Source organism: Hippocampus bargibanti, linkage group LG08 (genome assembly GCF_051943395.1).
Source record: "Hippocampus bargibanti isolate YZ-2025 linkage group LG08, ASM5194339v1, whole genome shotgun sequence".
Taxonomy (NCBI): Eukaryota; Metazoa; Chordata; class Actinopteri; order Syngnathiformes; family Syngnathidae; genus Hippocampus; species Hippocampus bargibanti.
The window spans coordinates 4751935-4765797 of record NC_142741.1 but is presented as its reverse complement, the minus strand read 5'-3'; the positions used below and the strand labels follow the sequence as shown (position 1 = coordinate 4765797).

Here is a 13863-nt window from a genome sequence, read left to right as displayed (position 1 = left end):
CACCCACAGAAAAACAGATCCTGTGACTGTAAAGTAACCTTGAGAGACTTGAAAGGCATGTATAAATGAAATTATTAGTATTATTATTAGTATTATTATAAACCCCCCTCCCCCCACCCCCACTTTGTTTTTGACTTGAGAATATTTTCCATTCTTCAAAGCGGGCCTGGGCTCACGTTTGCGCGTCTTTCCAAGAAGATTCCATTGGGGAGAAAAAGGCCACACGTTTTTTTGGCCTTGGAGTGGGGTGGGGGGAGGGGGGCTTTCGCGTACTCGGGTGGCCCTTTATGGAAGTGACGATGTTCAGGGAGGAGAAGAGAAGAGAAAGGTGTCTAAAGACGCAACAGGGATGAATAATAATAATAATAATAATAATAATAATAATAATAATAATAATAATAATAATAATAATAATAATAACAATAATAATAATAATAATAATACATTTGATGTACAAGCGCCTGTCAAAACTCTCAAGGTCACTTTACAGTCACAAGATGAGTTTTTCTGTGGGTGAGCAGCGGCAGCCACACACTCCAGCGTTCACTCAACCCGTAACTCAAATAGATAGAAAGCTAACTAGCTATCTAATAGATAACTAATAGCTAGATAGATATGTAGGTAGCTAATAGATTGCAAATAGATAACCGAACAAATAGCTAGCTAGGTACCCTGCTAGATAGCTAGCTAATAATAATAATCATAATCCATTTCATTTATAAGCACCTTTCAAAACTCTCAAGGTCACTTTACAGTCACAGGATCAGTTTTTCTGTGGGTGAGCAGCGGCAGCCACACGTGCTAGTGTTCACTCAACCCGGAAGTAACTCAAATAGATAGAAAGCTAACTAGCTATCTAATAGATAGCTAATAGCTAGCTAATAGATAACTAATAGCCAGCTAGCTAATAGATAACTAATAGCTATCTAGCTATCTAGCTAGCTATTAGTTATCTATTAGATAGCTAGTTAGCTTTCTATCTATTTGAGTAGGTTGAGTAGGTAGCTAATAGATTGCAAATAGATAAGAAAACAGATAGCTAGCTAGGTACCCTGCTAGATAGCTAGCTAATAATAATAATCATAATCCATTTCATTTATAAGCAACTTTCAAAACTCTCAAGGTCACTTTACAGTCACAGGATCAGTTTTTCTGTGGGTGAGCAGCGGCAGCCACACGCGCCAGTGTTCACTCAACCCGTAAGTAACGCAAATAGAGAGAAAGCTAATGAGCTAATAGATAGCCAATGGATAGCTAATAAATAAACAGATAGCTAGGTAGCCATATAACTAATAGATAGTCAGCAAGATAGCTGGCTATCTATTAGAGAGTCAGCCAGATAGTTAATAGATAGCAAATAGATTGCCAGCTAGGGAGCTAGCTAGATAGCCAGCTAGATAGTCAGCCAGGTAGTAATCATAATAATCATAGGTAGTCAGGTAGCTATCTAGCTAATAGATAGCCAGCTATCTAGTTAGATAGCTAATAGATAGCCAGCTACCTAGCTAGATAACAAATAGATAGCCAGATAACTAGCTAGCCAACAGACATCTAATAGATAACCGGCTAGCTGGATAGATAGCTAATAGATAGCCAGCCAGCCAGCTGGGAGGAAGGAAGGAATGATGGAAAAGGGGGGATGGAGGGGGAGGCATGGGGGGGAGGGGAAAAAAGTGCTGACGGACTCCCTTCTGCGTGTTGACACATGAGTCAGAAAAACCACCGTGCCTGCGCCGGCGTGCGTGCATGCGTGTTGGCAGTCAGTCAAGTTAAACACAAGAAGCTCCCGCCGCAACATCTGACAGCCATTACTGCTATCAGCCCCCCCAACCAAAACACCACTTTCCACTTTGCAGCGTCATCCCGCTCCGTCGCGGGGCTAAAGGAGGAGTCGATGCGGGCAGCCAAGGCCGAGATGCCGTTGACCCGATGGCTGGTTGCCTAGCTATCTAGCTAACTATCTATTAGCTATCTATTAGCGAGCTAGATTTCTATCTATTTGAGTTACTTCCGGGTTGAGTGACGCTGGCGCGTGTGGCTGCCGCTGCTCACCCACAGAAAAACTTATCCAGTGACTGTAAAGTGACCTTGAGAGTTTTGAGAGGCGCCTCGAAACGAAATGCATTATTATTATTATTATTATTATTATTATTATTATTATTATTATTATTATTATTATTATTATTATTGAGTTATTAGCTATCTATTAGCGGTCTAGCTGGCTGGCTAGTTATCTAGCTAGCTAATTATTAGCTACAGAAAAAACTTATCCAGTGACTGTAAAGCGACCTTGAGAGTTTTGAAAGGCGCTTAGAAATTAAATGTATTATTCTTATTCTTATTATTATTATTATTATTATTATTATTATTATTATTATTAGTAGTAGTAGTATTATCATCTAGCTATTAGCTATCTATTGGCGGTCTAGCTGGCTGGCTAGTTATCTAGCTAGCTAATTATTAGCTATCGGTGGTCTGGCTGGCTGGCTAGCTATCTAGCTAACTATCTGTTAGTTATCTATTAGCTCGCTAGCTAGCTTTCTATCTATTTGAGTTATTTCCGGGTTGAGTGAACGCTGGCGCGTGTATCTGCCACTGCTCACCTACAGAAAAACTTATCCAGTGACTGTAAAGCGACCTTGAGAGTTTTGAAAGGCGCTTAGAAATTAAATGTATTATTATTATTATTATTATTATTATTATTATTATTAGTAGTAGTAGTAGTAGTAGTAGTAGTATCATCTAGCTATTAGCTATCTATTGGCGGTCTAGCTGGCTGGCTAGTTATCTAGCTAGCTAATTATTAGCTATCGGTGATCTGGCTGGCTAGCTAGCTAGCTAGCTAACTATCTGTTAGTTATCTATTAGCTCGCTAGCTAGCTTTCTATCTATTTGAGTTACTTCCGGGTTGAGTGAACGCTGGCGCGTGTATCTGCCACTGCTCACCTACAGAAAAACTTATCCAGTGACTGCAAAGCGACCTTGAGAGTTTTGAAAGGCGCTTAGAAATTAAATGTATTATGATTATTATTAAGATTGGCCAAAAGTGGGGGGCGGTTGAGCAGAGGTGAGAGGTGGCGAACAGGAAAGGAAAGTGGGGGGGAGGAGGCGGCCAGGAGGAGACATGGAGGAGGAGGAACGGCAAAAGGCGCCTCCCCCCCCCTCCGCCGACCCCTCCCCGGACTACTGGGGTCAGTCAGAAGGAGCAGCGAGAAGGCAGAGGGCGAGCGAGTCCACGAGAAGCTGCCATCGGGCAATGAGGCAGTGGGGAGCCTTGCTGGCGGCGCTGGCCGCCGCCTGCTGCGCACCGGGTCCGCCGGCAGCGGCGTTGGCGGCGGCGTGCGAGCCCGTGCGCATCCCGCTATGCCGCTCCATGCCCTGGAATATGACCAAGATGCCCAACCATCTGCACCACAGCACGCAGGACAACGCTGTACTTGCCATTGAACAGTTTGAGGGACTGCTAGGTCAGTACGCCGTCGCGCAGCCGCGCGGTCGCGCAGCTCTTTTAAAGGACAACCGACACCATCACAAATTGTGTCCATACTTTCTAAAATGACTTCAAATGACTTCTACTGAGCGTATTTTACAAACATTCCACCGCATATAGCTATATTTTACGTTTTAAGACTCGCACTGAATATTCCGGAAGTCCTGTTTTTGAGTTGGTGACGAGTCCGTACGTGACGTCACTGAAGGAACGCCCCTGACCGAAAAAAAAGGACACATTGTAGCAGTTCTTCTATTACGTCAATGCGTGTTTGGTCTGAAAACCCCGTGTTGCACCAGAAAGAGCCAGAAGAGGGCGTCCAAGCTCCGTGTAAGGAATTTATCAGCCTGTGGAAACGGGCTGATTAATTCCTCACAGGAGCTCGGTGGCCATTTTCTGCCTCTTTTTGGGTGAGACATTTCCCCCCCAATGTTGCCTGAAAACGGCACGGAATAAATTCTTTAATCGATTGCAAACATGTATGCTTTCTTCTTCAGAACTATTTGAATCATATTCATAACTGGATGTGTAACAAGAAAGCATATTCTCCGAATCTGATGCCATTGTTTTGATTCTCCAGCAATGCAAGACGTCTTGGCGTGACGTCACGAACAGGGGGCGGGACTTTCTGAAAATGCTCAATTCGCAGCTCATTTTTTTTGTAGATTTTGGACACTAAGTAATTTTTATTGGTGTTTTGCATTTGACTAAAAATATCATACTGCATGTTTTGGGTATTTTACATGCTATAAAACGTTTTTCTGATGTCAGTTAGGAAACAAAAAAGTAACGTTGGTTGTCCTTTAAAGGACAACTGACACCTACGGACAAGTTGCATCCATAATTTGTAAAATGACTTCAAATGACTTCTACTGAGCACATTTTACAAAGATTCCACCGCATATAGAGATATTTTACGTTTTGAAGACTCGCGCTGAATATTCAGGAAGTCTTGTTTTCGAGTTGATGACGATTCCCTTAATGACGTCACGTAGGGAACGCCCCTGACCGAGAAAGCGACACACAATGCATTTTGGGTACTTTTTTTTCCGTCTGAAAACACCGTGTTGATGGCGAAATTAGAAGGAAAACTACATAAATAACAGCATCGTGAATCGTTGTGTGTCGCAGCCAATTGCGGTAACACGCATAAAGAAAGTGTAAGTTTACACAAATTCCCAGTGGACAAATCAGCCAATTTCCTTGTGCGCCATCTTGTGCATTTTCTGGGACGCTACATTGGAGTCCAGACGGCTGGAATTGATACGGAAGGACTTCTATAATCGATTGCAAATATGACCGTATAATAATAACAATAATAATAATAATAATAATAATAATACATTTAATTTATATAAAATCGTATGTATAAAAAGTATACACGATTGAGGATTACTTTTGATGGGTTGCCGTGATTGGCGGCAACAGTCGTTGGCTACCAGCAGTTTTAACGAAATGGATTTGAGCCAAAATGGTCATTGTAAGATCGGTTCACTTTTTTTTCCCATATAAAAGTTGTAGTGCGCCGTATATTATTTGAAATGATAAAAAAAACATATACAATACAGGGAAAACATATAACGTGACAGGTATGTATTCATAACTGGATGAGTAACAAGAAAGCATCTTTCTCCGAATCTGAACTCTCTGAAGCCATTGTTTTGATTCTGGAGCAAGGCTGTTTGTGAAAGAGTATCCTGGCGTGATGTCACGAACAAAGGGGCGGGACTTTTTGAATCTGCCCACTTCCGAGCTCATTTTGTGGCAGTTTTGGGACACTTTAAAGGACAACCGACAGCATTTTTTGTTTCTAACTGACATCAGAAAAACGTTTTATAGCAACTAAAATAGCCAAATTACACAGGCTGATATTTTTAGTCAAATGCAAAACACCAATAAAAATTACTTAAAGTGTGCTAAAACGGCAAAAAATTGAGCTGCGAATTGGTCATTTTCAGAAAGTCCCGCCCCCGGTTTGTGACATCACGCCAGGACGTTTTGCCCTGCTCTAGAATCAAAACAATGTCTTCAGATTCGCAGAAGATGCTTTCTTGTTACTCATCCAGATATGAATATGATTCAAATAGTTCTGAAGAGGAAAGCAGAAATGTTTGCAATCGCTTAAAGAAGTCATTACGGATCATTTTGAGGCGTCTGGACTCCAATGTAGCGTCCCGGAAAATGCACAAGATGGCGTCCGAACTCAGTTGGAAATGGGCTGATTTGTCTGCTGGGAATTTGTATCAAATAGTATCAAATAGTTGTCTTGGTGCAACACACAACCATTCACCATCGTGTTATTTCTGTGTTTTCCTTCTAATCTCGCCACTTTCGGCACTTATAACGTGGCTAAGAAAGACATACAATTGACAACAGACAATACATGTAAGTTCTGAATGTAAAGTGAGGTAGTGTCGTATGTAACGTGAGGTAGTGTCTTATGTAAAGTGAGGTAGTGTCGTATGTAAAGTGAGGTAGTGTCGTATGTAAAGTGAGGTAGTGACGTATGTAAAGTGAGGTAGTGTCGTATGTAAAGTGAGGTAGTGACGTATGTAAAATGAGGTAGTGACGTATGTAAAGTGAGGTAGTGTCGTATGTAAAGTGAGGTAGTGACGTATGTAAAGTGAGGTAGTGTCGTATGTAAAGTGAGGTAGTGACGTATGTAAAGTGAGGTAGTGTCGTATGTAAAGTGAGGTAGTGACGTATGTAAAGTGAGGTAGTGACGTATGTAAAGTAAGGTAGTGTCGTATGTAAAGCGAGGTAGTGACGTAGTGTCGTATGTAAAGTGACGTAGTGTCGTATGTAAAGTGAGGTAGTGTCGTATGTAAAGTGACGTAGTGTCGTATGTAAAGTGAGGTAGTGTCGTATGTAAAGTGAGGTAGTGTCGTATGTAAAGTGAGGTAGTGTCGTATGTAAAGTGAGGTGGTGTCGTATGTAAAGTGAGGTAGTGTCGTATGTAAAGTGACGTAGTGTCGTATGTAAAGTGAGGTAGTGTCGTATGTAAAGTGAGGTGGTGTCGTATGTAAAGTGAGGTAGTGTCGTATGTAAAGTGACGTAGTGTCGTATGTAAAGTGAGGTAGTGTCGTATGTAAAGTGAGGTGGTGTCGTATGTAAAGTGAGGTGGTGTCGTATGTAAAGTGACGTAGTGTCGTATGTAAAGTGAGGTAGTGACGTATGTAAAGTGAGGTAGTGTCGTATGTAAAGTGACGTAGTGTAGTAATGCAAGTCATTAAGTCATTTTTATTGGTATTTTGCATTTGACTAAAGAAATATAAGCCTACGTGTTTTGGCTATTTTAGATGCTCTAAAACGTTTTTCTGATGTCAGTTAGGAAACAAAAAAAATGGTGTCGGTTGTCCTTTAAACTTGATTGGCCGCCATCCTTTCCACTGCCGCCGCACGTTGTGGACGCTCGTTTCATTTGACGCCCATGACCTCAAGGTGTCACCAGGTGGTCCGAACGACCGCCGCCAATCAGGAAGGCAAAACGCTAAGGTTGCGCGTTGGGACGTGATGACATGAAGAGCGGCATTTAATGGACGGGTTTTTCCTTTTGTTTTGGAAGCCTTTCCTCCTTTTCGGTCTGGGCCGAGTCACGCGGCGTCAGATTAGCGCTGGGCGCGCTCGCAAAGGAGACGAGGTTGCGTCAGATGCTATCACATGCTTGGCTGCTTTTGTGCGGGCGATTAGCTCAGTCGCTGGCCGGCACGTCAGCCGCATTCCTTCTTTGCGCAAACAAAGTTTTTGGACTCGTTGCCATTTGGGACCATTTGGAGGCCACCATCTCCCTGTGGAAACGGGCTGCAGTCCAAATGGGTTTTGGCCATTTTGAAAGTCAAGCCCGCTGTTTTTTGGCCCCCTACAAAAAAAGTTTCTTTGGGCTTTCTTTGCTCTTGGTTTGGTTTCTGACCCAAAAGCAAATACAGTAATACCCCGGTTTACGAACCCCTTGGCTTACGAACTTTTCAGTTTACGAACGTTACATTTATGAAAATTTTACCTTGGCATACGAACTATTTTTCGGGATACACACGGAGCTGCCACAATGAGTGATGTGTCGTTCTCCTAACAACAAAATGGCAGCTCAGTTAAAGCCACGTGATTGGTCAAGAACGCAGCAGTGAGGGGGATGAGGGAGGGGGGGGGTTACAGACAGACAGAGAGTGAAGCCATTCTCCCAAAAAGAAAATGGCTGCCGACATTTTTTTTGTCCTCTATTGCCCGCCCCCAGTCTTTGGTTAAAGCGACGTGATTGGTCAAGAACGTAGCAGTGAGGGGAGGTGGTTTAAACATGCAAGAGACAGGAAGACGACAGAGAGAGAGGGACAAAATGAATAGGAAACAGTGAATTTGGACTTGTTTCAACTTTGATAAGTTCAAAAGCAGAGTGTAGACTGCAAGGTTAAAAAAAATCGCATCAATCAGGCTCCACAAATAACCCGCACAAGCCATGTGTACACTTGATGCAAAAAGCTATCACCCCAGCTAAACAGAACACAATTGATGAGGAACTAGGTAAAATTATCGCAGAGAAAGCATCGACAAAGGATCATTCTTCAAGTTGGTGAAAGAAGGCTACGTTCCTTATCAAGTGTTTAATGCTGATGAAACCGGTCACTCCATTAAATCAAGCCATCAACGACCATCACAAAGGTAAATAAAACAACTTTATTATATAGTACAGTTTATTTCTTTAATTATAATACCATAGAACATTTATTATACATAAAATGTATATTTTGTGTAGTTTTAAGAAATTAGAAATTAATTATTTAGAAAATTAGAAAGTAGAAAATAATGTTTTTTGGGGACCTGGGAACGGATTATTCTCATTTTAATGGTTTCCTATTGGAAATTAATTTTTGGGATACACACTTTTTGCCTTACACACTATCTGGGAACCAATTAAATTCGTAAGCCATGGTATCACTGTGGTTCTTTTCTCAGTGGCTCCGTATGCTTGCCTGAGTGGGAAACGGCAGCAACTTCATTGTTTCCGATGATGTGTGTGTGTGTGTGTGTGTGCGTGTGTGTGCGCGTGACCTCCGACAGGGACCGGCTGCAGCGCCGACTTGCTGTTCTTCTTGTGCGCCATGTACGCCCCCATCTGCACCATCGACTTCCAGCACGAGCCCATCAAGCCGTGCAAGGCGGTGTGCGAGCGCGCCCGTCGCGGCTGCGAGCCCGTCATGAGGCGCTACAACCACAGCTGGCCCGACAGCCTACAGTGCGCCGAGCTGCCCCTCTACGACCGCGGCGTCTGCATCTCGCCCGAGGCCATCGTCAAGGCCGACGCCGCCGGTAACGCTAAACCAAAACAAAACAAAAATGAAAAGTCAACAATCGCCCAAAAAAATGAATGGCATTTGAATCTTAACAATTGTCAAATGGACGCAAGAGTAAATAATTGGCAAATAATACGGCAATAAATAAATACATAAATAAATACATAAATAAATACTACATTTAATTTCTAAGCATCTTTCAAAACTCTCAAGGTCATACAGGATGATTTAGATAGCTAGCTAGATAGATGGCTATATAGCTAATAGATAGATAGCTATGAGTGAATAATAAAAAATACATGAAAAAAATGACTACATAAACAAATGAATAATTAAATGAAGAAATAAACATAAATTAATGAATAAATAAATAAATTTAAAAAATGACTGGATAAACAAATGAATAAATAAATAAATAAATAAACAAACACAAATGAATGAATGAATAAATAAACAAATGAACAAATAAACAAACAAATAAATGAATAAATAATCAAAGAAATAAACAAATAAATATGTAAATAAATGAATGATAAAAATGACTCAATAAACAAATGAATTAATAAATCAATACATAAACACATAAATGAATGAATAAAAAACGAATAAATAAATGAAAAAAATAAAACATCAATAAATAAATAAAAAATACATAAATAAATAAAATAATGACTACATTAACAAATGAATAAATGAATGAATAAATAAATACAAAAACACAAATAAATGAATTAAAAAAAATACAAAATAAATGAATAAATAAATAAACACATAAATAAATGAAAGAATGACTAAATAAACAAGCGAATAAATGAATGAATAAATACATAAACACATCAATAAATGAATAAATGAATAAAAAAAAAAATAAAAAAAAACACAAAATAAATGAATACATAAATGAATAAATAAATACATAAATGAAAATAAATAAATAAGTAAATAAATAAATAAAATAATCCATTTCATTTCTAAGCGCCTTTCAAAACTCTCAAGATCACTTTTCAGTCACAGGATGAGTTTTTTTACGGGTGAGCAGCGGCAGCTAAACGCGCCAAACAAATAGATAAATAAATCAAAATGGGCCAAAGTACGTAAAAAAACAATTGTCAACAAGTGGAGAAATGGAAAATCCCCCAAAAGTGCACCGTTGGAAAAAGATTCTGAATTGACAAAAATCATTTTTCTTTCCCCGATGGATCAAAAAAAAATGGCGGGTTTTCCATTTGAGGCACTCAGCGGTGACATTCGGTGTCTTTGCAGATCCCAACTCGCAGGACCCGAGCCGCTGCAACCCAGGTCCGTAACACCCACAAAAAAGCCGCCGGCTCATTTTGCCACCACGCCCCCCCCCCCCCGCAAAACGGATTTCTCCTTTTGATTGACAGAAGCTGCCCCGGATTTTGCCTCGGACGGTGGCGACTTTCACTGCAGAGGCGAAGTCGGTAAGAATGGCGCTTCTGGGAGGCCCGCCCACAACGGACGCCATTGCTAACGCTCGCTTTTCGTGAACCCCCCCCCCCCCCCCTCCCACGCGTTCGTGTGTGCAGATCGCTGCAAATGCAAGACGGTCAAGATGGGGTTGAAGACTTACCTAAAGAACAACTACAATTACGGTGAGAACCGGGGAGGGGGGGGGGGGGGGGCACCATCAGTGGACTTGGCCCTGTTGGACTGGGAGAAAAAAACAAAACGAATGATTAGAATATGTTTTGAACCAAAGAGACGACCTTCAAAAGGCAACTCGAGGACCAACTCAAATAGGTAGAAAGCTAGCTAACTAGCTAAGAGTTAGCTAATAATCACTCAACCCGGAAGTAACTCAAATAGATAGAAAGCTAGTTAGATAGGTAAGAGTGAGGCAATAATCACTCAACTCGGAAGTCACTCAAATAGCTAAAAGCTAGCTAGAAATAGAGAGCTAGCTAGCTCGATAGCTAATAGCTACATAGCAACTAGCGAGCTAGCTAGGATGATAGCTAATAGCTAGATAGATAGATAACCAGCTAGATAGCAAATACAGCGCTATCTGCCTGGCTGGTTGGCTAGCTATTAGCTACTCAAATAAATAGAAAGCTAGCTGGCTGCGCTAATAGACAGTTAATAGCTAGCCAGCTGGCTGGCCAGATGGTTAATGGATAGCTTGCTAGCTAGCTTTCTAACTATTTGAGTTACTTCCGGGTTGAGTGAACGCTGGCACGTGTGGCTGCCGCTGCTCACCCGCATAAAAAAAACTGATCCTGTGACTGTAAAGTGACCTTGAGAGTTTTGAAAGGCACTGATGAATGAAATGTAATGTTATTATTGATATAATGAAATGTATTATTATTACCATTATTATTATCATTTGCTAGCTATTTGCTATCTATTAGGTATGGCTGGCTAGCAAGCTATCTGGCTGGCTAGCTAGCAGTGAGCTACCTATTCACTATCTAGCTTGCTGGCTATCTAGCTAGGTATCTGTTGGCTATCGATTGGCTAGCTAGTTACTTCCAGGTTGAGTGAACGCTGGGGCGTGTGGCTGCCGCTGCTCACCCACAGAAAAACTGATCCTGTGACTGTAAAGTGACCTTGAGAGTTTTGAAAGGCGCTTAGAAATGAAATCTATTGTTATTATTATTTCTGGCTCCTCCGTTGATCGAGTAGGCCAAAGTTTGAGGCGGCTCCACGCCAGAAGGTGGCGGGCTCCTTCTCCAGTGTTGACTTAGCGGGAGCCGTTCAGGAGGCCCCCAAAGTGCTCCGCTGGTGCGCCTTTGGACTCCTATTGAGACTTGGCCAATTTTCCGGGTGTCACCTAGTGATCCGGGCCCGCATCCGGGAGGTGCGGCAACGGGGGATGGAACCCACGGCGGTGGTGGAGGTCCGGGAGGTCCTCAAGTCGTCGCTGGTGCACATCCCCAGGGAGACGGTCACCCTTCACTATGCATCCTCCTGCCAATGTCCGCCCGTCACCGCCGGCGACGAGTACCTCATCATGGGCTACGAGAACGAGGAGACGTCCAGGTAGGCGGACGGCGACGGTGCGTCCGAGCCGGGCGGTTGACTTACGTTGGGGGTGCCCGGGTGGGTGTTTTTGCAGGTTGCTGTTGATTGACGGTTCCATCGCGCTCAAGTGGAAGGACAAGATGGCGCGCAAAGTCAAGGTATGGGGGACGGATTGCCGCTAACGGCGCTAATGGCGCTAACGCCAACTTCCTTTTTCTGTGTCCAGCGTTGGGATCAGATCCTGCAGGGAAAAGCTCGAGTGGCTCACCGCAGGAGTCGCCACTGAGGGGTCCCGTCCAACCGTCCGTCCGTCCATCCGTGTGTGTGTGTGCGTGTTTGTATTGCACTATCACAGGTAGCACAATGTACTTCATTTATCTTTGCACATTTAGACTGAGTGTCTGTTGGGGTTAGGGGGGGTTGCTTGTGTGCATGGTTGCACAGGCGAGAGGGGAGGGGCTTCTCACGAGGGGGGGGAGGGGCTATGTCTTTGCATTTTGTCCGTTTTCCCACCATAAAGGGAATTAGCGTGCCTTTTCACTCCTGCTCGTGCTGGGAACCAAAGAAAAAAAAAAAGGGCTGGGTCCAGTGGCGGATATCGGCGGCCATCGGGGGCCATCGGGGGTCATCGGCGGCGTCAGCCAACAATAGGCTACTTCTCACTTGCTGCTCTCCATTGCATATGACGACCAGGCGGTTCCTTTGGAAAAACTGAATACAATTAAAGACCAAACGGGTCAAAATAATACACAAAAAAACCTTGTTTATAAGTTGTACTTTGTCTACGCCTGCTGTGTTAAAGTCTTTTTTTTTTTTGGTATGGGGAAGCCATTAGAATGTTTCATCCCCTCCATATATTACAAAATAATGAATGACTCGTTTTCAAATTCAAAGTCAAGAATAACGACTGTTATTGTGGTTTACATACGACATTTTGAAATTTCGCTTCGGACTTTAGCAAGCAGCATGGAATTTTGATTTTTTTCGCAGGGCCAATAAAATGAGGTGGTGGGTAAGATTTGGCCCCCGGGCCTTGACTTAGACACCTGTGATGTAAAGGATGAGCCAGCTAGCTGAATAGAAAGAGCTAGCTAGCTCAATCACTATCTAGCTCGATCAATAGCTAGCTCAATCCCTAGCTATCTTGATTGCTAGTGAGCTCGATCGCTAGCTTCCTCAAGCGCTTGGTAGCTAAATCACTCGCGAGCTCGATGGCTAGCAAGCTATCTTGATCGCTAGCTAGCTCGATCACAAGCTAGCTCCATAGATGAGCATGGAATTCCACAAGTTTGTTTTGTCTTTGTGGGTCCAATAAAATGATGTGACGGGCCAGATTTGGCCCGCAGGCTTTGACTTGGACACCTGTGTTGTAAGGGATTAGCCAGCTATCTGAATAGAAAGAGAACTAGATTGCTAGCTAGCTTGATAGATGACCCTGGAATTTCACATGTTTGATTTGCCTTCGCGGGCCAAATAAAATGATATGGCGGGCCAGATTTGGCCCACGGGCCTTGACTTGGACACATGTGTTGTATGGGATTAGCCAGCTAGCTGAGTAGAAAGAGAACTAGCTTTCTAGCTAGCTTGATAGATGAGCCTGAAATTTCACAAGTTTGATTTGCCTTTGCGGGTCCAATAAAATGATGTGATGGGCCAGATTTGGCCCGCAGGCCTTGACTTGGACACCAGTGTTGTAAGTAATTAGCCAAATAGCTGAATAGAAAAAGAGCTAGCTAGCTGGCTCAATAGATGAGCATGGAATTTTAGAAGTTTGATTTCCTTTCGTGGACCGAATAAAATGATGTGGCGGGCGAGATTTGGGCCGCGGGCCTTCACTTGGACACCAGTGGTCTACGCCTCCCCAATGTCAACAAATCTTGATTGCTCCATGTTGGATGAAGAGCAATTCAGCCCGTGATGGAAACTTGATTTGTCAGCAGGACATTTGGGAGTCTCAGAGGAGTCGAGCCCCCCGAAAAAGTTTCAAGAGGCCCCCCAAGACCCTGCAAGTGGGTCATTTGAGGGGAGCCAGACCACGTTTACCGTTATTTTGGACATTTCAAGGTATGATTATCCATCCCAAAGCCAGTTTGATGAAGAAAC

The 13863-nt window shown here is 42.8% G+C and overlaps 1 protein-coding gene across 1 annotated transcript; it reads left to right on the top strand.

Annotated features, from left to right (window-relative positions):
* The first annotated feature begins 3194 nt into the window (after nt 1-3194).
* On the top strand, nt 3195-13110 carry frzb (frizzled related protein). Its single transcript, XM_089002355.1, has 8 exons — nt 3195-3467; nt 8543-8791; nt 10039-10074; nt 10164-10220; nt 10326-10391; nt 11574-11778; nt 11855-11918; nt 11987-13110. The coding sequence occupies exons 1-8, from the start codon at nt 3257-3259 to the stop codon at nt 12044-12046; spliced, it is 948 nt and encodes a 315-aa protein (XP_088858481.1). The 5' UTR covers nt 3195-3256; the 3' UTR covers nt 12047-13110.
* Nucleotides 13111-13863: the final 753 nt, after the last annotated feature.

Coding starts and splice junctions, on each gene's coding strand:
- frzb (XM_089002355.1), top strand. CDS start 3,257: ATGAGGCAGTGGGGAGCCTTGCTGGCGGCGCTGGCCGCCGCCTGCTGC. Junction 10,075..10,163: donor CCCGAGCCGCTGCAACCCAG/GTCCGTAACACC, acceptor TTTGATTGACAG/AAGCTGCCCCGGATTTTGCC. Junction 10,392..11,573: donor AAAGAACAACTACAATTACG/GTGAGAACCGGG, acceptor GGTGTCACCTAG/TGATCCGGGCCCGCATCCGG.